Source organism: Tenebrio molitor, chromosome 7, assembly GCF_963966145.1.
Source record: "Tenebrio molitor chromosome 7, icTenMoli1.1, whole genome shotgun sequence".
NCBI classification, from domain to species: domain Eukaryota; kingdom Metazoa; phylum Arthropoda; class Insecta; order Coleoptera; family Tenebrionidae; genus Tenebrio; species Tenebrio molitor.
Genome location: NC_091052.1, coordinates 5,940,849 through 5,964,656, shown reverse-complemented (window position 1 = coordinate 5,964,656; position 23,808 = coordinate 5,940,849). Strand labels below are relative to the sequence as shown.

Below are 23,808 nucleotides of genomic sequence, written 5' to 3'. Positions count from 1 at the left end.
GCGCAAACAATCGAAAATCTGACAGTTCGAAGGGGCGTTCTAATCTGCGAACAATAAAAGAAGAGTTGGTCGCCATTTTGTTCGTTATAAAATCAAAAAGATTTACCAAATTTATATAAAACATCTTGAACCGAAATTAAAACTTATCGGATGAAATGTGTCTGTGATATAAACGGTTGGGTGTAAATAGCGGTATATTTGTGATATGCACTAATCGTCTGTGTGTTTTTATTTTGGTATATTTTGGAGAGGGTGCGAAGGATCAGCTGAAAGAATAGAAAATGAGTACGAAAGACGATGAATATGACTATTTGTTCAAAGGTAAGGAACGGTTAATTTTGCCCTTTATTGTTAGAATTTGACGTTACGAACCTTGGAGGTAATTGACACTTGACGTAAATTTTGTTCCTGTGTATATGACAAGTCAGCAATGTCAGAGGTCAAGTTTTTAAATTGTTGCATGAAAAACCTTAAATAATCAATCGTAATGATTTAAATTGACTCCACGACCGTAGCCGCATTCTTGCATTCTCTCACAACGGTCACGAAATACATCAATTAGAATAATCAATGAAACTGTCAAGATTAAAGCCGTGTCAAACAAGAGATTCTTTCAAAATTCAAAGACACCGCTGTTTGTAATTCCGTCTATTTTCAGTTGTCCTTATTGGCGATTCTGGGGTAGGAAAAAGTAATCTGTTGTCTCGATTTACTAGGAATGAATTTAATTTGGAATCAAAATCAACAATAGGTGTGGAATTTGCTACCCGCAGCATGCAGGTGAGTTATTTGATTCAAAGTCGCACAACGTGAAAAGTTTGTGCCGTTTTCTTATTGCGCATCGTTCTCCCTGTTTAGTCATCTGTGGCGCATTCTGAAAAAAAAATCTGACTAATAGCCAGTTTGAAATATCAGAGATAAAGTAGTGGGGAAAACGCACAACAAAACTATTAGTTCCAGTTTAGATTTTATATTTATTTCAACATTTTGACGTGTGTCAAAACGACAATCAGCTGTGTAGAGATACCACTTATCTTTGATGGTGGTGTCATTGTTGACCTAGTGGCTGTGAAAGTTGCCATCAGTGCATGTATCACTTAAACAAATAGATTCATATATCATTTACCTGATTTATATTAAATGTGACAATACCCTCATTATAACATTCGATGAAAGCGTCAAAAAATGTTGTTTGTTAGTTAATTTCAAACTGTTAGGTATTGTTGTTGGCTTTGTTGAATTAGGTCTCAGATCTCAGTAAAAAAAAGTATACTACATTCAACCAGTAACTTATGCACTCTGGGGTTTTTGTGGCACACTGCTCTAGTTGTGAGTGACAAGTTTAAGTCATTCACCTAGAAATTCCAAGAAATGTTTCTTTTTTAAGTAATAAAAAAATTAATTTCTATGTCTCTGCTTTGTCTACAAGTGTTTATGCGTCATTTTTTATTAAACATTAAATTGAAATAGAATTTTTCTTTTCAATTGTTTACCTAAGTTACTGACGTAATACTTTTTCATACCTATAAATTAAAAATATAATGTATTGTGCTCGTTTTAATGTTATAAAACCATAAAAAGGCTAAATGTGACGTCAATGAAACTTTGATTTTAAGTACAGTTCCGGCCAAATAAAAGCGACCACTAAATTGACATTTTATGTCATCTTTATAAATTTTGGTAATTCAGGCTTTTAAAATGAAAGTTTCTGTGGTAACCAGATACCCATACCTGTGGCACAACATAACAGTGACGGATGATGTCAATTTAAAAAATAGTTTTTTATGTTATCTCCTAGGAGATGATTTTTCAGGTGATTTAATATTTAATTCCGATTTACAATAGAAAAAATAGCTGCACAGTTTTATTTGGCCGCAACTGTACATTTTTACATTATCGGCCATCTACACGTATACCTACTACGACTTCAGGAATAGGAACGTTTCCGTAAAGATAAATTTACTTGGAACTGCGTAAATATAAGTATAAAATATGCTTCCAAGTTGTTCATGGACTGTGCCGTAAATAAAATCACAATTTATTTATTCGAACATTTGAATATAATGTGTTGTCAGAAATTACGTAAACTTGCAATGCATTGAAGACAAGGATTTGCATCACTTAATTGAAACAAAATGAATAAATAAATAAATTGGAAGAAAACGCAGAGATAATTCTAGAGTTTCAATACAGCAAAAATGTTTCGTCACCTAACATTTAGATAGTCACCTGAATGAGAAAATTCTGGAATTGATATGAGTCATCGTTGTAGATCGATAACTGTGATGTTACATCACGATTGTCTAGAATGAAAAAAAAAAAGATAATTAAAAGAAACGTAAAATGTTAAATATGTATTGGCAAGGCTTTGAAGGTGTAGAATGTATGTTGATAATTTTAATTACATATTACTAAATATCACGATTTTGAGCGAAATCATGTTAAGGATGGCTTAATTTTCACTTGCTAATGATCACAAACGAACTAAAAATATCTCTTACAATTCTTTGTGAGACATATTCGCAAAATTTAAATGTTTAAATGATATTTTAAATTTAGGATCGATGAGAACTTGCGGTTTGGCTTTCTTATCTTTCTGTGAGAAACGTCCTATGGCTTTAATTTGGCGGTATAACAACCAGTAGCTGACATTAAAAAAAAAGACATTACACAACAAAGAGTAAATTTGAATAAAAGCTTAATCGATTGTAACATAAGTAATCGTCAATTAATGAATAATATTCAATGCACATTAAAAACCGAATTTTAATAACATTCATACATTTTTCTTTCATTAGAATTAGTGACCTACAATTGAAATTTGAAGTTTTCTGTGCCCTTCAAAATCACATTTTCAATTCGTGAATAAACATAATGAGAGGGGTATGTGGCCTCCAGTAATTCCACCTTGACGAAAATCGCTCAGCTATGCATAATATGTATAACGAGTTGTGTTTGACATGTTCGTAATAATTTGCTGATGCTACCGCATTATATTATTCCAAGAATAACTAATTATTATTGTTGTTATTTGAAAGAGTTTGTTTCTTCGTTCGAAACCTTCGCAGACCGTAAAATTGTTTGCACTAGTAGAATGAATAAATGAATCTGTATACATTTACCCACTTCGGTACCAGCCTAAACTTTTGCATAATAAATAGTACATACAGTTGCTATTTTAGTCTTGACTTTTGGCTATTGTGTCGATTTTTTTCAGGTGGACGGAAAAACAATAAAGGCACAAATCTGGGATACGGCGGGTCAGGAAAGATACCGCGCTATCACGGCGGCGTACTACAGGGGGGCCGTAGGGGCACTCCTGGTATACGATATCGCCAAACATCTGACTTACGAAAACGTGGAGCGTTGGTTGCGCGAGTTGCGAGACCACGCGGATCAGAACATCGTAATAATGCTGGTCGGCAACAAATCAGATTTAAGGCATCTACGCGCCGTCCTAACCGAAGAAGCGAAGGCGTTCGCAGAAAGAAACGGCCTTTCCTTCATAGAAACGTCAGCTCTTGATTCAACCAATGTCGACTTGGCTTTCCAGAATATACTCACAGAAATCTACAGAATCGTATCACAGAAACAAATCAGAGATCCACCTGAAGGCGACACGATCCGGCCACAAAACGTGGAACCAATAGATGTAAAGCCTACGATGAACTCGGATGGTGTCCGCAAACAGTGCTGTCAGTAGTGTACACACTGTAGCAATACACTAGCCCAAACACAGGTGAGGACGCAGCTTTATGAATCGCTCTTTCTGAAATTTGTTTTTGCAGAATTCTGCATCATGTAGTGAAGCCTCTGTACCACCCACCTGTGGCTATTTGTGTTTTGTTATTATTTACATAAATCTGAATGTCCTAATGCTAACATATTGTGACTTAGCGTGGAGCCTCCACATCTGTTTGCTGCGCACTTAGAAGCTGTTACAGTTTTTGTATACTATTATAATTTTCAGTAAATTTTTTCTATATAAAAATATAACTGTAGGTATTTAAGTAAAAATGTTTATTTATCTTTAATAATATATGCGTTAAGGCATGTGATCATATTTAACGATAGTTTTTTAAATTCAGGTACAGACCTAAGTTACGAAAATCTGTGTCTATTGCTAGATATTAAAACAATAGTCTTGGTTTTATGTTTCAATGAAGTATTGTTGTAAATGTGCTCTGTTATTTATAATTGAAAATTTACATCAATATAATAACCGTTATTCACTGAATTTGACTGTTGATTTGGTAAGTATGTGACAAGTTGTCTTGCAAAATAATTATATATTTTTTTTTGAAATTATACGTGTTTATTTAAAAACTATCATCTTCGGAATCGGAGAAAATTAGTAGTGACAGTACCATTCCAGTTTTTATTTATTGTTTTATATCTGTTGTCCTTAGTTTTTGCATAAATATCTTGAAAGACACTGTTACTTACGTAATTTGCTCAGGTTGAGGTATGATGGTGGTTAAAAATAAAGTTAACGAAATATACAAGCTATAAATTATAAAAATTACGTTTTCGTTACTATATCGTATAGTAGCTAGATACAGTTAATAGATATTTGAATTGTACACATGTAAGAACAAACAAAATAACGGTCTTTGTATGTAATATAAGCTTATTCAAAATTTATTATACATTTAGTTTTTAAATAAAACTTCTGTAATTCACCAAGACTTTTTTTCACAATTATAAATAACATCACATGGTTCCCGAAAGAATTCAAAACTACTAAATTGAGTGTTAACAGTTTCTGGATAATATTTTTTTACGAATATTTACAATCTTGGTATGGCTCATTTACTTATTTATGAGGCCCATCCTGTTTACTTTTACGCGTTTCAGTTTCTTGAAGAAATTCTACTGTAATAGCATTAAATGAATATAGTAGTACTACTGTAATTGCTGTAATTTTTTATGTTGTTTCAACACGAACAATTTATTTCTTCCTTTTCAGCCGTCGACGATCCTTTTATGGTGGCACTAATTCTCAGTTTATGCTGTAGAATTTGTAAGCGTTTCATTTCTATTTTGGGATACTTTGTTCATAAATTTCTTATTTTAAATTTTTTGTAAACTAATTTTCAATTGTTTTGTCGTCTGATTGTGTTTTACGATTCTTTTAATTCAAACATAAAGTAGAATTATTTTAGGAAATTTTGTGCGTCCTTTGTTTCTGGAACCTGGTCAAGGTATTTACTAGCAGAAGGAATTTGGTAAGTAAATAATTTTTATCCTATGAAGTAACTTCACTAAGGCCCGGTTTCTGGAAACATTTTATTTGGCCAGTTAGTTTACTCTCCGATAAATACAAAAATCATGTAATGTGATTGGTCACTTTCTAGCGTTTCTATAGCAACGCTTGATTTAACCGGCCGTTATGTTATAGGACCGTTCCAGAAACCAGGTCTAATTCGATTGTATTTTAATAAGCTACGTGGTGTTATCTTGGTTTCAGTTAAGAGCTAAATACTGACACCAGTGGCGTAGATAGCTTTTTGCTTTGGGGGGGTCCACATACTTTTGTATTAGGTACAGTTGCGGACACGGAATTTTAGACGTCAAATTTATGTCAATTCAAAAAGTGTCAATGTAAGCCACGCTTTACTGTCATTATGATTGACGTTTGAAACTATTTGACATTAGAAAGTTTTTCGCATCATCATTACAAAAATCGAAAGTGAGGTTAGTTGTACCTAAAGCCAGTTTTACATTTTTATGTCAATCGAATGATAAATCGTCCAAGATTCCGTGTCCGCCATTGCACCTATAAAAATTTGGTTTTTAATGTAGTTTGCTACATACAGCGTGATCAACAATGACTGAGTCTGTTGGCAATGAAACAATTGAAAAATATTGGTGTTTTTCAGTTTCGTAATTGGCACTGACCGAATGTTTTAACTTGACACGACATTAAAAAAAAATTAGGTTATGTCGGGTATGTTTATGCTAATACAAAAATGACCCTTTGATGGTAAAAAAATTGATTTTATCATTTTTCATTAAAATCGTATTTGCTGTGTTTAATGTTTTGTTTGTCGTATATTCTTTGGCAAAGAATAACTCAAATAACACTTATCAATAGAATATGATATACCAAATATACCAAAAAATTTTTCTAAGACAATGAATTACTTAAAATTCAAAGTGAGTCGTTTTGTGACTGTCAGTGTATATACTGAAAGAGTATTATTCAGTTGTAAAAGTATATGGATGAGCTCTGGGGGGGGTCCGGACCCCCTGGACCCCCCCCTTATCTACGCCACTGACTGACACCAACGAGTTTGCTTTTTCAAAAAAATTAAAACATTTGTATTGTTGGTTACATAATCTGCCATCACAAAGTTGGTAATTCTGTAATCTGCGGAGGTAATGAATTTCAAGGTTCAATGTTGGTATTGACAATTCCATGTGTTTAGGTTTTAGGTTAATTTTTCATTTAAGCAAAATAAAGGGAAATGAGTAGCAAGGATATTTTTGGAGCCTTTGGAAGTTTTTGCCCAGATTGTGGATCAATTTTACCTCCACCAAAAGAAAAAGGCGGAATAGTATGTTATACTTGTTCGAGAAAATTTCCAGCAGACGGTAATTATAATTGTTATAATTATTATTTACGTGACTTAATACCCCTTTTACAGTGTTTGAAGGCTATAAAGTTACTTATACCATTAATTTTAATTCCGGGCAAAAATTTGATTCTAAAAAAGATCATAAAAAAATTAAAGATGAAAATGAGGGTCCTGTCGTGGACCGAAAATGCCCTAAATGTGGTAACGACAAAATGTCGTATGCTACTGTCCAACTGAGATCAGCTGATGAGGGCCAAACTGTTTTTTATACTTGTATAAAATGTAAATTTAAAGAAAGTGAGAATTCATAACATATAATAAATCTTTTATTTAATAGTTCATCTTGTCTCTATTCACACCTTACTTAAAAAAAAGAATACAACTTTCGATTATGATTTTTTTACGGGTAAGGAAAGTTCAAATGACTATACAATTTGTTAGGGATTTTGTTCATAATCATAACGAAATTGGCAACACTGATTCTGCTGAAACGCCTAATTTCTGAACGTCGTGAAATCACGTTGTTGAAAAAATAAAGAAAGGATCGCTTAAATTTTAATAATTTGTGTTCACGAGTGTGTGTGATATTTATAATTCACCGAAAATGATGGTAAGCTTCACATTTCCCATTTATTTGTAGCTTAGATTCGTGCCGTTCAAAATGTATTCTTCTACCGGCATTGCACCTGCACCTAATTTTCTTAATTTTCACCAACAGCAACCACAGATTCTTTTGTTGAAAGAAGGAACCGACACTTCCCAAGGGAAACCTCAACTTATATCAAATATCAATGCCTGCCAATCAATTGTGGATGCCGTACGGACAACCTTAGGTCCTCGGGGTATGGACAAGCTTATTGTCGAAAAGAACGGCAAAGCTACAATTTCAAACGATGGGGCGACCATCATGAAACTCCTTGACATAGTTCATCCCGCCGCTAAAAGTTTAGTCGATATCGCTAAATCTCAAGATGCTGAAGTAGGTGATGGCACAACCAGTGTTGTCTTACTTGCAGGCGAATTTTTAAAACAAATTAAATCTTACGTCGAGGAGGGCGTACACCCACGCATTATAATTAAAGCAGTGAGACGCGCGTTACAGTTATGTCTAGAAAAAATTACTGAGCTTGCAATTAAAATTAATAAAGAAAATGCAGCTGAGTTTCATTCACTTTTAGAAAAATGCGCTGCAACCGCGATGAGTTCAAAACTGATTCATCAGCAACGCGATTTTTTTTCCAAGATGGTTGTTGACGCAGTATTGCTGTTAGATGAGTTATTACCATTAAACATGATTGGGATAAAGAAAGTTCAGGGTGGAGCTTTAGAAGATTCCATGCTTGTGGCTGGAGTGGCATTCAAAAAAACTTTCTCATATGCTGGGTTTGAAATGCAGCCAAAGGTCTATCACAACTGCAAAATCGCTTTACTCAACATTGAACTTGAGTTGAAAGCTGAAAGAGATAATGCAGAAGTCAGAGTAGATAATGTCAAAGAGTATCAGAAGATTGTTGATGCTGAATGGAACATTTTATATCAAAAGTTGCAGAAAATTCACGAGTCAGGGGCCAACGTCGTTCTCTCTAAGCTTCCGATAGGCGACGTTGCCACACAGTATTTTGCAGATAGGTGAGTGATCTGATGGTTGAAATATAATTTGGATGTTTTTGTTTTTACATTTTTAATGGTTAAATGTTAATTTAGGGACATGTTCTGCGCCGGCCGCGTTCCCGAGGAGGACCTCAAGCGCACCCTGAAAGCTTGCGGTGGCGCCGTCATGACCACAGTCAATGACCTCGCCGATGTCGTTTTAGGCAAATGTGAAAACTTTGAAGAACGCCAGATTGGCGGTGAACGTTTCAATTTCTTCAAAGGTTGTCCCAACGCGAAGACTTGCACCATCATCCTCCGCGGTGGAGCTGAACAATTCCTCGAAGAAACCGAACGATCCCTTCACGACGCAATCATGATCGTACGAAGAACGATCCAAAACGACGCTGTCGTGGCAGGCGGCGGCGCCATCGAAATGGAATTGTCTAGATTGTTGCGAGACTACTCCAGAACCATAGCCGGCAAAGAACAGTTATTGATTGGAGCTATCGCCAAGGCTTTGGAGATTATCCCGAGGCAATTGTGTGACAACGCCGGATTCGACGCCACCAATATTCTGAACAAGTTGAGGCAGAAGCACGCGCAAGGTCACTGTTGGTACGGAGTGGATATCAACAACGAAGACATCAGCGACAACATGGAGGCATGCGTTTGGGAACCGGCTATCGTTAAGGTGAACGCTTTAACGGCCGCCACTGAAGCGACTTGTCTGATTTTGTCAGTTGACGAAACGATTAAAAATCAAAAGTCGGGGGATGCTCAACCGATGGCCGGACGCGGAATGGGTCGACCGATGTAATTTATATTAATTCGAATTTCTTTCATATTTTAATTTTCTAACTTCGTCGATAATCTCACAAGTTGTAGTGGAGCCAAATAAGTTATTTTGTACTCTCGTGCTTGTTTTAATACAACACTGAAATCAGTAATAAATCGATTTAACACCCAAAGTTTTTTGAATCATTAGTTAACTAACTGTGTATCTTGCAAAGTCAGTGTCCCAGATATTTTTGCTACAGAATGTTTGTTTAGCGTACTTTTGTATTATCGGCCAAAAAAGCTTGTCAATTTATTTTCATCTAGTGTGATATAACATAGTTGATGTTTTTGAAAGTGTACCTAAACTAGGTTTTTATCTGTAACGTACGAGTACTTTGACTGCGAATATAAATCTTAATATACAACGTGTTTCAGAAATAAGGACAACATACATTAATTTTAACTGGTAATAGAACCCGTTAATAGAAACAATAGTGTGAATATCAAGTTTGGAACAAAATTCATGATAGCATTATGTGCTGGTTTTAAGAAAATCACTCGGACAGGTCGATTTTATTTAGAAAAATGCCATCCCGTGACATAATTGGTTCTTGCGCAATGACATCGTTACGATTTTTTTTAAATGACAACCTCCACTTTTTTCTTATCTTTCTGATAGATCTTCCTACTACCTGAACGATGAGTGAAAAAAGTTGGTACCTTACACAACAATTTTTTTGAGAAAATCACAAATTTTACTTCCAAAATTTAATTTAATTTTTTATGTAAAAATTTTAATGGACCTCAAACAAGAACAAATAAACATCAAAGATTAACAATAAAATTTAACGTAAATGTTGAAATTGCCCCCCGCGCACCATTTAGCACTCATACACACGAGTGTAAAGATTTTGTACACTGCCCCCAATAATGTCAAAGCTGATTTGTTTCATTACAGCGTGAATTCCCTCCCGTAAATCTTCTAAATTGTTTGGTCTATTAAAATAAACCCCCCGGTTATAAATACCCAATTGAAAAAAATTACAACAAAATTGAAGTAAAATCCGTCGTTTTCTCAAGAAAATTGTCATGCAAGCTACCAAATTAGGTAGTAGGAAAGTCTATCAAAAAGAGAAGAAAAAAGCGGGTGTTGTCATTTAAAAAAAAATAGGTGATGACGTCATTGCGCAAAAACCGATGACGTTATTTAAACAAGGCATGGCATTTTTCGAAATAAAAACGACCTGTCTGAGCGATTTTCTTAAAAACAGCACAACGCTATTATGAATTTTGTTCCAAACTTAATGTTCACACTGTACCGGTATATGTATTTCAATATATTTTTTTCCTAAACCTTGAAGCTATCCAATTAAAATTATTTAAAAACTCGCCACAAATTTCGTTACCCGCCTATGGGGATTATTTGCTTCGCCGATGCTGATAAGCAAAAAAGAAAAAACAAATAAGTACAAGAAAACTTGCACTTGTTTTTTGGTAACTTATGAACAGCCGCTGACTGCTGCGCCCGTTACTGTGACCTATAATGATAAGGGTGGAAGAGAAAAAAGAGAATAATATGGTAGATATTAAATGAAAACAATTTTAATAATAAATATTTTAAACTAACCCTAATGAATCACCGCTCCAATAATGACAAAATGTCTCCTAAAATTTGTGTATTAATCCATAAAAATTCGCATGAAGTAATCAAAGTAATCACTAATCGTTACACGAAGTGTTCAAAGTGACCGTCGTTATTGTCAATACAATAATAAAGGTACAGACGAAATGATTTTTCCACTCTTTCCAGCATACCTGTTATTGCGAATTGTATCAATTGGGATCGTGTACCCCCACAAGAAGAAGTCGCACGGAAACTCTCTGGGCTCGAGGAGCACTCCCGCACGCTTCACTATACACTAACACAATATCTATGTATTCACTATTCGAAAATAAACGCGCCATTTTCACAAAATTTTAGCTTAAATCACAGAATCAACACGTAAACACCTGACACCTAACACAAACTAACTGAAAATGTAATCGTCTTGTCTACCTCGGCCGCGCAGCGAAAAAACTTTATTGTAAAAACACGATGGTCTGCGCTGATTTTACAAAAACTATAATTTCACAGTCGCCGTCATTGGGTTAAATAACTAGACAATAGGCAGCTCGTTAATTCATGGGGGCCTAAAATACTGAAACTAAAATGATATTTCGAAAAAATGGTACATAACAATTTTGTTGTTTTTGACGAGATCTGTCACTGGTTAAAATTAATGTACATACTTATTTCTGAGACACGTTTACTATACAGAATTTTCAGTTCAAACTCACAAGAAACATTTATAATTTCAATCTGCAAAAACCTCACAAAAAATCAATATAAAAGTCATTTATCGTTCATGTCTCTGACAGAAACAAAAAGCTAGAAAAATTTAAACAAATTTATTCTCGACTAAGGTATTAATGAATTTGATGAAACACGCTGAATGTACTTATTATTAATGATTTTAAAAAATATTTTTTTCTGGGCTACCTGAAAATTACATTAAGAATTCTTTATTAGATTTATTTGTACCTAATTATTAATTGCAATTTGCAATTGAACAATTAGTGATGACACCAAAGGCTCGATGACTTGTAGTCTTACATTTTCCTCAATGTATACTAAAAGTACCTCCTCAGTTATTTCTTTCACTTCCTGCGTGGTTTCTATTATCACGCGGAACTTCTAAATCGTTGTTTTCGTAACTTACCGGAAATGACCTTTACTTGTCCTGCAAAGGTGCTGTTTCCTGACTTATTACATATCTAATCTATTTTTTTACCTCAAGCTAGGTCTTGGAATTGGATCATTGTTGTGATGTTTAATCTTAATTTAGCGTAGATAGGTCATTAGGTAGGTACTTTCTATGACCACGACAAGAGACGAGTACACTATGAAATAAGATAAATCACACTGGAAATGTTGCAAAAAGTAAGGGATGCATGTTACTGTCGAAAGAAACGGTGCCCATTTGTTGCATTAAATAGAATTCAACTTGGTGTCACTTGGCATTCCCTTACATTTGAAAAAAAAAGTTAGGGGTGGTTGCGCACTTCTGAGAGGAGATGTGCAAAAACCATATGCGCCAAAATGTGGGCAAGGAAAAACAAAAATCGACCTGTTTCGGGATTTTTTTACAAAAATCGCTTATGTCTAAGTTATAAATTTTATTCCAGTTAAAGTTTCCTATAAGAATCCTAAGAAACTGTTTTTGTAACTCTGCTTAAAATTTCACTGTGCCAAGTCTATCGTTAACCACATCGGTGTTTTCTTGTGTCACATTAGTTCTGGGGTTTCCGGTGACCACACAAGCATAAATTGCGGCGACAAATCTTTTTTACAAATGTAGGTACGTTGTTATCCTTGGATCTCGATTTTATTTATTTTGAAAGAAGGAAAACTTCAACGGACGATTAACCGGCTACTTCCTAGAAGCAAAAAAAGGCACCAATCAAATTTTACACATGCAAATATTGTTTTGTCGATAAATGATATAGGTACATATTAGTTTTTCATTTTTACTCAACGTTTTCATGTCAATAATAAATGCTAATTTGCAGCATAAAAAAAATATGTAGGTATGGTTCTGTCTATGATACAAGATTAGATGACATCCTGTTGTGCGAATGTTAAACCTCTTATATTTGGTTTTTAAATTTAAACGTTTTTTGAAAAAAAAAAACAGAATCTACTTCAAACTTAGCGATAATTTATTTGTACTGTTTAGTGTTTAATATTGGCAGTACTATACAGGTGTTATTAACACCTGCTTGGGGATCCCTTTTTAATTAATTATCAAGGTTGGTAAGGGACAGTCTACGCACTTTTTGCACCAATGATAAAAAATGATTTAAGTAATTTCTTTTATTTTTGTTGAATGTTACCCACCATGAAGTGACAACTGACGTCAAAATTGTCCATCATCGTTATTGCTAAACAACAAAGACTCGTAACTTCCAAGACATATCTGACATTGGCTTTGTTCGCTGGCAAATCTAGTTCAGATCGATAAATATGTATTTATATCTTTCACCACCTTGTATTTGAGTATATGTACTCGCAAAAGTTAGCTCAACTTCTAATATCACAAAATTCGGATGCAAAGATTAAAAAATAAGCAAGATACAGCGTCAAAGGTTTTTCGTCAGTTACCCGGTATATTTAATTAATCACAAGCTGCCTCTACCATCTAAAACTCAGGCTTGGCAAATTTTAATGGATTTTCAAAAACACACTGAATTATGCAGTATGGAAACTACCTATGGATTATGGAATAAATTCAGTAATTTCAAAACTAATGATGATATTTGTCGAAAATACTGAAACAGGTCAATTTTTATGTCTCATAATGCTTATTTTAAGTTGTTTCAGTTGTTCATGACATCATCCATTTTTGAGTTATGACGTCATCACAATTTTTTTTTAAAAGACAACCCTCACTTTTTTCTTCTGTTTCTGATAGACCTTCCTACTGCTTAAACGATGAATGAAAAAAATTGGTACCTTACATAACAATTTTTTTTTTTTGAGAAAACTACAAATTTTAATTTTAATTGACCTCAAACAAACATCTAAGGTTAACAATATGTAAAATGTAACGCAAATGTTGAAATTGTTCCCCGCCAACCATTTGGCACTCACCAACACTTTGTACTGTCGTGAGCACAAAAACTGGTCGTCAAAATCATGCTTTGACGCAATGGAAAATGCCCCATTGTAAAACTGTCGTAAATATCATAATTCATAACCTATCATCATGTTGTATGACATTAATTGACACTGATTGATTAATTTTTTTGACATTTTGTTGACATGGACATACCGAATTAGGCAGGGAAATTTTTTTAATTTGTGACAATCTAACCAAATTTTGAAATGACATTGACGATTAGAATTTTTTGCTCGCAACAGTACATTACGCTCAATAATGTCAGGGCTGATGCTGATTTGTTCCATTTGTTTGATCTATTGAAATAAATATTTTCTATTTTAAATAAACCCACACAAAATATTTTTTTCGAAAACTGATAAAAAAATGTTGACATTTACATTTACATGACCTAAATCTGTTGTCAAAGTGACTATTTTTTATTCACTGGATGTAAAAGTCTTTTACAATCTAGAACAAAAAAGACATTTACGTTCAGCAATTTTTGATTAAAGAAGAGGTCACAATTTCTTAGCTTTATATTCCAAATAAACAAATAATCACACTTTCAGACACGTTCTTTCATTTCTTAGAGCCACACCAATTCCTGAAATTCTTGTAAGCAGATTCTAGAAGACTTTTCCGGGACAAGCTGGAAACAGCACTTCGTACCGAGGACGCGCCACTATCTTGGTTTCATAATAGAAATAATAAAAGCAATAGTAAAGAAAAAGTGAACTCTTGCTTTTTACACGCTTCATACACTTTTTGTATGACAAAAAAGGATCTTCTTATCGGAGGTTGGGTTGGCGTAAGTCAGTTATTTATTAGTTGCAGCTTGCAGCTCGACAAACGATGCAGTGTAGCAGTGTATTAATAATCGTGTATTTGTTATTAAATCGTTTTAAATATTTTACAAACGTGGAATTAACGGATATGGTTCTCGCGGGTGGCAACGCGGTCCACACACAAATACTGTACCGGGAACAGAACAGTTATTTTATTTATTGTTGATACTGATAATTTAATTGGAAAACACATCTTGCCGACTCATTTAAATGGATTTAAAGAAGTACGATACAGATAAATTCGGTAAAAGAACCAACTGGACGAGTCGTGGCGTGGTAGTTATAGTTAGTGACCAAATTCGGGAAGATTGTGGAGTTTTTGCAAGGGTTCGTGCATCAATGGCGCGGAGGGCACAAGCGTGTATCATGAATCAAGAACAACATCTTCAGCATTTACTGTGAATAAGGTAGGTACTGTCGCGAGCAATAAATTTTGGTCGTCAATGTTATTTCAAAATTTGGTTAGATTCTCACAAATTTAAAAAAAATCCCTGCCTGATTATGCCCACGTCAACAAAGTGTCAAAAAATTGAGAAAAAAAATGACAATTAATGTCATACAACATGATGATAGGTTATGATATGTACGACTGTTTTACAATGGAGCATTTTCGATTGTGTCAAAGAATGACCTTGACGATCAAAATTTATTGCTCCCGACTGTACGCTAAAAGCAAAAGTGTTTTGTCTGTTTTTTCAACACAATTCAGTGTCAGTGGCGTGGTAATCGTTTTCGTTGTAGCTTTTTTTCCATTTCACTTTCGTTTGTTCTATATTAGCGTCGACCACGAGCCGGAGTGGGGTGAATTTTGAATTTTTAAATACGCAATTTCAGCCATCGCAAATCGTCGTGAAATGTCTTGATTATGATTGGTATTTTTTGGGTGGTAAATTTCAAAATTCGAAATTATCTTGTCACTTTCTACTACACAGAAAGTTTACCACAAGTTATCTATGTACTTACCTACGACCGCTATAGTACACTCAAAACAAAATTTTAATTTTATAGTAAATTGTGTGGCTGGTTTTTTGCACATTAAATAATGTCTATGTGGAACATATACATTTGTAAAGTTTCTTACCTGTTCGACATCTTGCAAACATGAAATTTGAATTGGTTTAAAATGTTTAAATGAATGATAACGTCTTAAAGGTAGATTTATTCTTTTGGATGTACTTTCAAAATTTTTGCTCATTACCATAGAAACATTTATTAATTCGCATTTTTGCCGCGGGACTTCTTACATTATTTTTACTAGATATAGGGCCATTAACCCATGAACCCGAAACTTCGATTGGTTCAATCGGATCACGTGTTTAGTTAATCTCGCATTTGATTACGATTAATTTCGCTTCTGTAAACAGGCCCAGAATATTTTTATTTTTCAAATAATTGAGCATTACCATTTCACCATAATGATGATTACAATAGGCCGTATCACGACACCCTTATTAAACTTAATCATGACTCTAATTTCCTTCGTGACGAATTCATCTCTTTTGGACAGGTTATACAGGGTGTTTGGTGTTTAAGGTAACAAACTTTTCTGAGATGCACAGCTAAAGGTTAAATGCTATAGATTATAGTGAAATTTTTTTAATAAACAATTGTCAGTGTCAAAATGAAGTAAAAAACCATACTGTACCACCCTAAAATTTGGACATATGGACCAGCTGTATAACAATTTGACACCAAATCATGGTTAAGGTTATGTTCACTTCACTTCCCGTACCTTTCTTCCGTGAATTCATTTTCAAAACAAATTTAATGAGAAATCAGGAGAAACCTTTTCGAATTTGAAATAAACTCTCGCTCGTTGGGGCGCAGGCTCAGTTACATAAAAAAATGTTGACACTCAATGTGACCAATCGTATTATCATGAAAATCACAGTTTGGCTCGTACCAACAAGACAACGTTTTGACAATTGTTTATTAAAAAAATTCAACTTATTCTATAAATGAACAACTTTTCTTAGTGACATTTTTTTCAATTTGCTTTTTTTTTATTATGCTGAACTAAACTGACTAAACTCTGTTTCCACTGTTTGACAGCCACTGTTCGTATCTGTAATTATTAATACCAAACTAATAAAGATTTGTAAAGGAAAATGCCTTAGCTGCCGCCTTTATAATTTAGAAATCCGGTGGATCTCACAAAAATTCTTCAAATTGAAAAAATTATTGCTAGAAAATTATAACACGTATCTACTAAAAAATGTTACTAGAATAAAAGTTTTATTTTGTCTATTTCTTTACATAGGAGAAGTTTGTTACCTTATACGCCAAACACCCTGTAATTGCATAAATCTATATCGTTTTATGTTTACTACGACTCTAGTAGTTAACGGCAACTTTATTAACGGTGTCGTGATACGGCCCAATGTCTTTATCTAAGAAATACCTTATTTAAAATGTAATTGTGCACATTTAATAAATTGTATTTAGGCATTGTAAAAAATAGTGAAAAATCAAAATTGTAGGAAATTTTCAACTTCTTGAGTGAGGACAGGTAGGTATTAAAAGATTTCACGTTGAAAAATTACGACCTGAAATGGTTCAAAGAAAACTCTTCCCACCGAAAGTATTAATCCCTACAAAAACATTTCTTAGAAAAAAATTTGGGTAGGTATTTGTTATTTATGTTAGAATGAGTCCGCTACAACTGATTCTCAATTCTACCTGCGCACGAATTTAACAAAACAACTTTAAATTTACTCGATGACTAATAAATTGAGGGTAATTGTTCACTTTAACTACTTCTGGAATTTTCGCGTTTTTTCTGGCTAGATAGCCTCAGGGCGTCCTCTTAGATCGTGTCCCACCATTCAAACCTTGTACAAATGCCTTTTTTTTCTCTCGTTATGTTTCAAGGTCGCGCCAAGTCTTAGTGTAACTAAAGGGTAAGGAAAATTTTCATTTGCACAAGGTTTGACTGGTGGGAAACGATGTAGGAGGACGTCCTGAGGCTGTCTAGCCAGAAAAAACACGAAAATTCCAGAAGTAGTTAAAGTGAACAATTACCAAATTGAGTTTTAAAGAGCAGAAGGAGCCTATGATTGAACACAACTCAAATAATTATATGGTATGTAATATTTGAACAAAAAATACGAGACTTATTTTCACGTAACAAATTACGTAATGTATTTAAAATCAAAAACTATCGTTTTGCCGCTTTCCAATAAAACGCAATCGCAAGTGTCATTGCATGAGACAAGTTTATACTCATAAATTGCTTTAGATATAAAATTTCTTTTGTAATCAAAGTTGGAGTGTTAATCATGTTGAATCGAGCCGGCTATACCTACAGATGCCCAATTCTACCTGCACCCAAATTTACCATAAACAATTTCAAATCCACTTGATGACTTGAGAATCCTAATAAATTGGGTACGGCCACCGCTGATGCAAGAGAAACCTTCCAGGATATTCCTCTGAATCGGTTCCACTCCTGAAAATATAAGATAATATGGAAAAGAACTTGATGCGAACGTGTGTTTAGTAATGATTTTAAACAAACTCCAAAGTCTCTTCGCAGCTTCAATGTAATTATTGACTTAAGACATAATTACATCAAATTTGACATGCATGGCTTACATCACTCGCAACGTTTTTTAATATTTTTTAGGTCTGTGACCGACATTTGGTGCGTACTCTCAAATATCCAGGAAGCAATGCATTAATTTTATCCACGTCGTTTGTTTATCCGATTTTTTTTATTTAACAATCATGAGAAATTCCATTAAAGTTTATGTTGCGTTAGATACACATGTTCTTGTGCCTGATAACGTCAGATATACGACTCACACCCGCTAGTTTAACACAAACAGAATAGTTTATTAAGATTAAGGAGCATTAATATTAACGGCTTGGAATTTGGAAAGGCATTTTCTGGCGCGACCGTAGCCCTTATAAATAAATCCCTACAACTAGTTTTTCACTGTTACGGTTTCTTTTATGTGCTTTCGACACTCCACAACATGTGAACCGAGCGAAAGCTATTGTTTGCAAGTCTTTTTATCACAGTGAATTATTCTATGGTCGTTTTTATGCCTGGACGTGGGCCAGCTAAGGGCAAGTGCTGTTTGTTAAAGAGATTTATTGTCCAGACGAGGCGTCACCTGACGACGATGAATAAAAAATAAAAGAACTTTGTTTGCGTGCGACGCTGTAATGTGTATTGACGAGCAAATGTTACATGTTCAATCAAATCCGGTAAAAATCTGGACTTTATCAAAAAAACAAGGTTTAATAATTACATATAAACAAATACAGGATGCGGACAAAGTCGCTGATGAATTAATAGACAAAGAAAGTGAAATCATCTATTGGAAAAACAAAACACGTTCAAAAATCGTAATCAAAAATCACACTCGCAAAACATTAATTATTAATGATAAGTTAGTGAAATGAAGTGGTCGGCATGTTACCAAATATGTATAATTAAATTGGTGCAACAAACAATGATAACTTTGTTTATTCCGTCGGTATTTATTGTTCGGCAGGACGCCCCAAATAAGTTGTTTTATGACGAAAATGTTCTTTGTTGACCCCATTTCCTCAGATAATTACTTATCGATTTTTTTCTTGGGCAAAAATAGTTTTAGGTAATTACTAATTAGTTCGCGGTGGCTGTTGTTCAGGTAATGCAACCTGCAACGCCCACAATTTGACCTTTCCGAATTAAGATTTATCAATTCTGGCTCCAAGATGTGGCAAAGATTATCGCTTGTCATAAACAAATACATTTTTTCTACTCCTATGTTTAAAACGCTATCTATTGCATATGTTTCCATGACGCTAAGTGATACCTTGACAAGTTGTGACTTTGTGCGCTTTAGTCACAAGGTGAAGTTAGCAACGGGCTTTTTAGTCACGCTCTGGTTTTTTTAATAGCAAAAATCATGTGACAGTGACACTCAAAATCAAGTTAGTTGTCACTTGACGTGTATCAGGTTCGAATTTTATGTTTAAATTAACGTTGAATAAGAAGTTAGATACGTGTTATATTTATTTGCATTGGTAGAAAAAGTATACTCGTAGTATGCAACTCGTTTATAAACTTATCTAGACATTCGTTTATTAAAGACTTGCTCCGCTACGCTTCGCTCGTGCCTAATAAAACTCGTGTCTAAAGTGGCGTTTATAAATCTTGTTGCATAATATACTAAAATGCGATTGCAACCTGGATCAAGGATGCCTTAAATGGTTTAGAATGATCACCTTCTATAAATTATAAAATACGAAATGTTAACTTATACATAATTATTATACCATTATAAAGCTTCTCAGGATGTTGATGTTAAAAAAAGTAAAGTTTTAGAGTTGTATTGATAGCACACAAAGAAATGTGAAATAAAGGTGATAATACAAACAGAAAATGAACTTACTATCTCTGCTGTGGGAGAGATGTAAAAGGGTAAACTCTGTCAAAATGTAAAAAAATAATTGGAAGAGCGATGAAGATGAAAAGTTGAGGTATATAAACTGCGTGTGAAAATTCTATCGATAGTCAAAAAATATGAAACGAGCAATAATGAAGTACAAAAGGGTATTGTATTGTACGATGATAAGAGTTATCGATGTTGCATTAAGCTTTAAAATGTGAAAACGTGATCAAGTGACGACTTTCAAAGAAATTGTTAACACTATGTACAAAACCACACGATACACGATTTCTTGGATACTTAACGCTTTCATAGTCGTTGCAAGACATTTCCATTATTAGCGTTGCACGTTTAACATTAAATTTAAAGAAAAAAGCTACACGAACAGTGTATAATTGAATTGCAAATTAAAAAAGATGTTTAAAAAAATTCGACCTTATCTGCATGGGTGAGCATGGAAAAATACGCCGTGCAGCGTTCCCGTTGCTGCAAATTCATTTATTTATAATTGCACATAATGGACATGTCTCTTTCGGGGCCAGAAATGCTGATGTCAATAACAGCTGCTTTTGCTTGTCGGTTTGTCCTCAACGTGCGAGCCTGTTTACAAATTATTATTTTTATGTCGTCGTAAATATATGTTCAACAATATCGCCGAATCGTTTTCTTCAAATGTAAATATGTACTTTTTATCTGTTTGTGAAGCGTATCGTCATTGCTTTTTATCGATGTTAAGTTGAAAAACAGTGGGATTATAGAGAATCGAAGCAAGTTCAATAAGCATGCCAAAAAAAACATTGAAATAACTGCGCATTTAGATTGTTTATCGCTGAGAAACATGTGACCCAAGTTTATATATAACGCTGTTTTTTGATAACTTTATCGCGACCTTTTGTAACTTCCTTCTGTATTTGTAAAATATGTAGGTATTTAAATGTTATGCAAATGTTGCGGAACTTGTTTACGTAAGACGAATCTAGGAACCATCACCTACGCGGCGATTTCCCCCATCACTAAGACTAATGAATGAGATTAGCAAGATTGTACTCACTCCGTTTGAGTGGCTGACGTAGGTCTCCGCTTCTGGAAATACCTGAAACGAAAATGATTGTAATAATTTGAAATAAAAAGGTGAACGTGGAAATATCTTGTAGAAACATCTCGTTGGATTGCAGTCATTTTTGTTTGAAATATTTGGCGGGGTTGGACCCCTGGGGTGGGAATGAAGGGACGTCGGGAGGGGATGGATGGGTTAAATTTAGGAAAAATATCTTGGGGTACAAGGATATTTTATTGTGGGATAGGAACGAGGTATCACAGATTCAAGGATGGAGATGACATATACATGATTTTTTTCCGTTAAAATACATATTGCTAATTAATGACTTTTCAAAAGTGAACATTATGAGATCCGAGATTCCTAATTAAAACTTAACGTAACCTAAAATTAGAGATCCTAAATACCCCTCTGGTATATAGAAACAAATAAATTTTGAATGAATTTTGCGCGTTCAACAAAAAAAAAATTAATTCAAAGGAACAAAAATAAGAATAGAATCTCTAATAATAAAAACAATTTTATCACCAAACTGAAACTTAAATTTTACAACAGTATTGCACATCACTGCAATTTGTTACTCAGGCATTTTGGAAGACTTTTGCATCTTGCTTGCCTCAGACAATATTGAATGATGATGAATTTGCGGTCGGTGTACAATTCAACGATAAAGTTTTAACGAGCGGTAAGAGGTGACTTGACAATGTCGTATTTTACAAAATAACGTTTGTCATGATGTGTGGATTTAGGATGTTGAATTGGACACCTTATAGCTAGAATGAATCTCCTTATCTTTATAGTGATTACACATTTGTACTGCGTTTTAACAAAAATACACGTCTTAATTGACGGTTCATTTAGATTAGATGTTCATTAAATTCTGGGTGGATATCAAAATAGCATCCAAAATATTTGTACTGTAATCCATACTGTTGATACCAATTGAATTGACATGATTACTGTTCTTCATACACCTACAATTACTTAAAGCTTTATTTTGTGTGTCTGAACGGAATTTGTTGCATTTGTCCCGTGTTCAGTCTTCCCTGTGGTAAAAATCCAAGGGTGGGAGACGAACGCTGCAAGTTCAGTTAAGGCACAAAGACTAGATATGGATGCTACCTTGCTATTGCAGAGTATTAAAAACTAAACATATATCGTGACACTTATTTTGAGCACTGCTCGCTCACAATCACAAATACAAACTCAAATTTCTCTTCTTTACAATTTTCAACAGTTTGAAAAAAATCACATTCAGAAATAGACTTAAGTAAAAGTTAAAACTATAATATATATCTACACTCTAATACAACCACTTGCTTTGTGGGTAGTGATTGCGTATCACAGTGCGGCTGAACAGGACAATCTCGGGAATTGTACGAAACCAGGACCATCACGATTAGTAGTAGTACCGTCCTTAGGCGTAATAAAAATAACCAGAATTTAGTATTGTCGTGTTCACTCGCTACCAACAGACTTAAAATTAAGTTTCAATAGTCCTCAATTGTTCACTCGTCGTAAATTTATATATAAAGATATCAAATGTCTCTTGAGGTGGCACCTGCGACTGGTCTCAGGTCAAGCCTGCACCTTGAGCAGCACCTTCAACTGATTCTCTATGTCGTGTTGCTCAAGTTTGGGCTGGCGGAACGGCAGAACGCGCGAGTGTGGCGCCTGCATCCAGTGCTGGGGCGGCGGGGGCAGTGCTGAGGGCAGTGGCGGCTCGGTCCACTTGCAGCCGGCGTAGTGCCCGGCCCCCGTGGGAGAGGCGCTGCTCCTTACGGGGCTGTGTCGGGGGGTCGTCTGCGGACCCTTGGGGCGACTGCGAGGGCCCCCGTCGGAATTCTTTCGCGCCATTGCCACACTAACACACTTTTTGACGGTTGCGTCTTTACTGCGGATTATGAACATTAAAGTCCTCGTTGTATCACAGACCGAGATGTCGAATTCTGCGTTAAGAACCCGCGGTTCTGCTCGGGTACGGCGCAATTTTGCTTTCACAAAATGGACGCGTCTGATTCGATTGCACCAAACAAAGGGTCATACGTCCTCACACAGCTGGGACGATATCTGGACTCCTCGGGAACTAGCTCTTGCTCGTGTCAATTTTGACCAACTTCTGACGGCTTTTTCACGCAAAATCCGCACTCACTCGCTGTTTCGCGAACTTTTCACGGACCACCTTGGTATCTACTGGCTTTCTCCTTCAACTACTCTATCAAAACAACAACGTTCCTAACATATATCTGATAGCTGCGTCACACGACTGCGTCAATCGATAATAATCTTGATGCCTTCTCATTGGCTCCCCCCCAGGGAAAAACAACTCGACGGAGACGGCGTCCACCACATCTCTGTTTAATCCACACCCACAGGAAGTGTTACACGTCCCCTCCATCGAGGCTCACTTTCTAGAACAAGGATCAACAGAAAACATTAGTGACGTCCACAAAAATTACATCGAAACGGGAATTTATCCAGGACCGAACTCGATCTTTTCCCAGTTTTTACTTTGTATCGTTCTTTTTTACACCCCATTATTTCCAAAACCGAATAAATCTCACTTAATCCGCTTCTCCTACCTTGAACCATTATAAATTTCGCAAAATGGAACCGATAAACTGTAGCGTTCTCGTCATGTGCGGTTTATTACATATTTTCTCGACAGGCCTTAATTTATTTTTAGTAAATGTTAATGACCCGGAGTACCGGAGGAGTTTGAACGAATTAGCAAAAAAACTAAAAGTTGTCTAGCAAGAAATAAATTGGAATAACGTTTTATAGACTATAAATAATTTGCACAGAGCCGTAATCACAAAATTCTTACGAAATCTGAACAATTCAATTGGAATAACTTATTTTCAGATACAC

At 34.9% G+C, this 23,808-nt stretch overlaps 3 protein-coding genes and 1 long non-coding RNA gene across 4 annotated transcripts; 3 read left to right on the top strand and 1 right to left on the bottom strand.

Annotated features, from left to right (window-relative positions):
• The first annotated feature begins 29 nt into the window (after positions 1 to 29).
• Rab11 (RAS oncogene family member Rab11) lies at positions 30 to 4,914 on the top strand. The gene is made up of 4 exons (XM_069052862.1): positions 30 to 321; positions 659 to 780; positions 3,218 to 3,739; positions 3,789 to 4,914. Exons 1-3 carry the CDS (start codon positions 282 to 284, stop codon positions 3,701 to 3,703), a joined length of 648 nt encoding a protein of 215 aa, XP_068908963.1. The 5' UTR covers positions 30 to 281; the 3' UTR covers positions 3,704 to 3,739; positions 3,789 to 4,914.
• Positions 4,915 to 6,353: 1,439 nt separating this feature from the next.
• Polr1H (RNA polymerase I subunit RpI12) lies at positions 6,354 to 6,920 on the top strand. The gene is made up of 2 exons (XM_069052867.1): positions 6,354 to 6,597; positions 6,651 to 6,920. The coding sequence occupies exons 1-2, from the start codon at positions 6,471 to 6,473 to the stop codon at positions 6,890 to 6,892; spliced, it is 369 nt and encodes a 122-aa protein (XP_068908968.1). The 5' UTR covers positions 6,354 to 6,470; the 3' UTR covers positions 6,893 to 6,920.
• A 119-nt stretch (positions 6,921 to 7,039) lies between these two features.
• On the top strand, positions 7,040 to 9,142 carry CCT7 (chaperonin containing TCP1 subunit 7). The gene is made up of 3 exons (XM_069052846.1): positions 7,040 to 7,191; positions 7,300 to 8,210; positions 8,286 to 9,142. Exons 1-3 carry the CDS (start codon positions 7,186 to 7,188, stop codon positions 8,989 to 8,991), a joined length of 1,623 nt encoding a protein of 540 aa, XP_068908947.1. The 5' UTR covers positions 7,040 to 7,185; the 3' UTR covers positions 8,992 to 9,142.
• Positions 9,143 to 12,147: 3,005 nt separating this feature from the next.
• On the bottom strand, positions 12,148 to 22,520 carry LOC138134543 (uncharacterized). Its single transcript, XR_011160753.1, has 2 exons — positions 20,932 to 22,520; positions 12,148 to 17,944 (listed from the first exon to the last, which is right to left on the bottom strand). It is a non-coding gene; the product is annotated as an uncharacterized lncRNA (long non-coding RNA).
• Positions 22,521 to 23,808: the final 1,288 nt, after the last annotated feature.

What these genes read in the sequence shown, in the direction of transcription:
- Polr1H (XM_069052867.1), top strand. Translation starts at nt 6,471, where the DNA reads ATGAGTAGCAAGGATATTTTTGGAGCCTTTGGAAGTTTTTGCCCAGAT. An exon ending in GAGAAAATTTCCAGCAGACG is followed by an intron (nt 6,598 to 6,650) that starts GTAATTATAATT and finishes CCCCTTTTACAG; the next exon opens with TGTTTGAAGGCTATAAAGTT.
- Rab11 (XM_069052862.1), top strand. Translation starts at nt 282, where the DNA reads ATGAGTACGAAAGACGATGAATATGACTATTTGTTCAAAG. An exon ending in ATATGACTATTTGTTCAAAG is followed by an intron (nt 322 to 658) that starts GTAAGGAACGGT and finishes GTCTATTTTCAG; the next exon opens with TTGTCCTTATTGGCGATTCT. An exon ending in TTGCTACCCGCAGCATGCAG is followed by an intron (nt 781 to 3,217) that starts GTGAGTTATTTG and finishes GATTTTTTTCAG; the next exon opens with GTGGACGGAAAAACAATAAA.
- CCT7 (XM_069052846.1), top strand. An exon ending in ACACAGTATTTTGCAGATAG is followed by an intron (nt 8,211 to 8,285) that starts GTGAGTGATCTG and finishes ATGTTAATTTAG; the next exon opens with GGACATGTTCTGCGCCGGCC.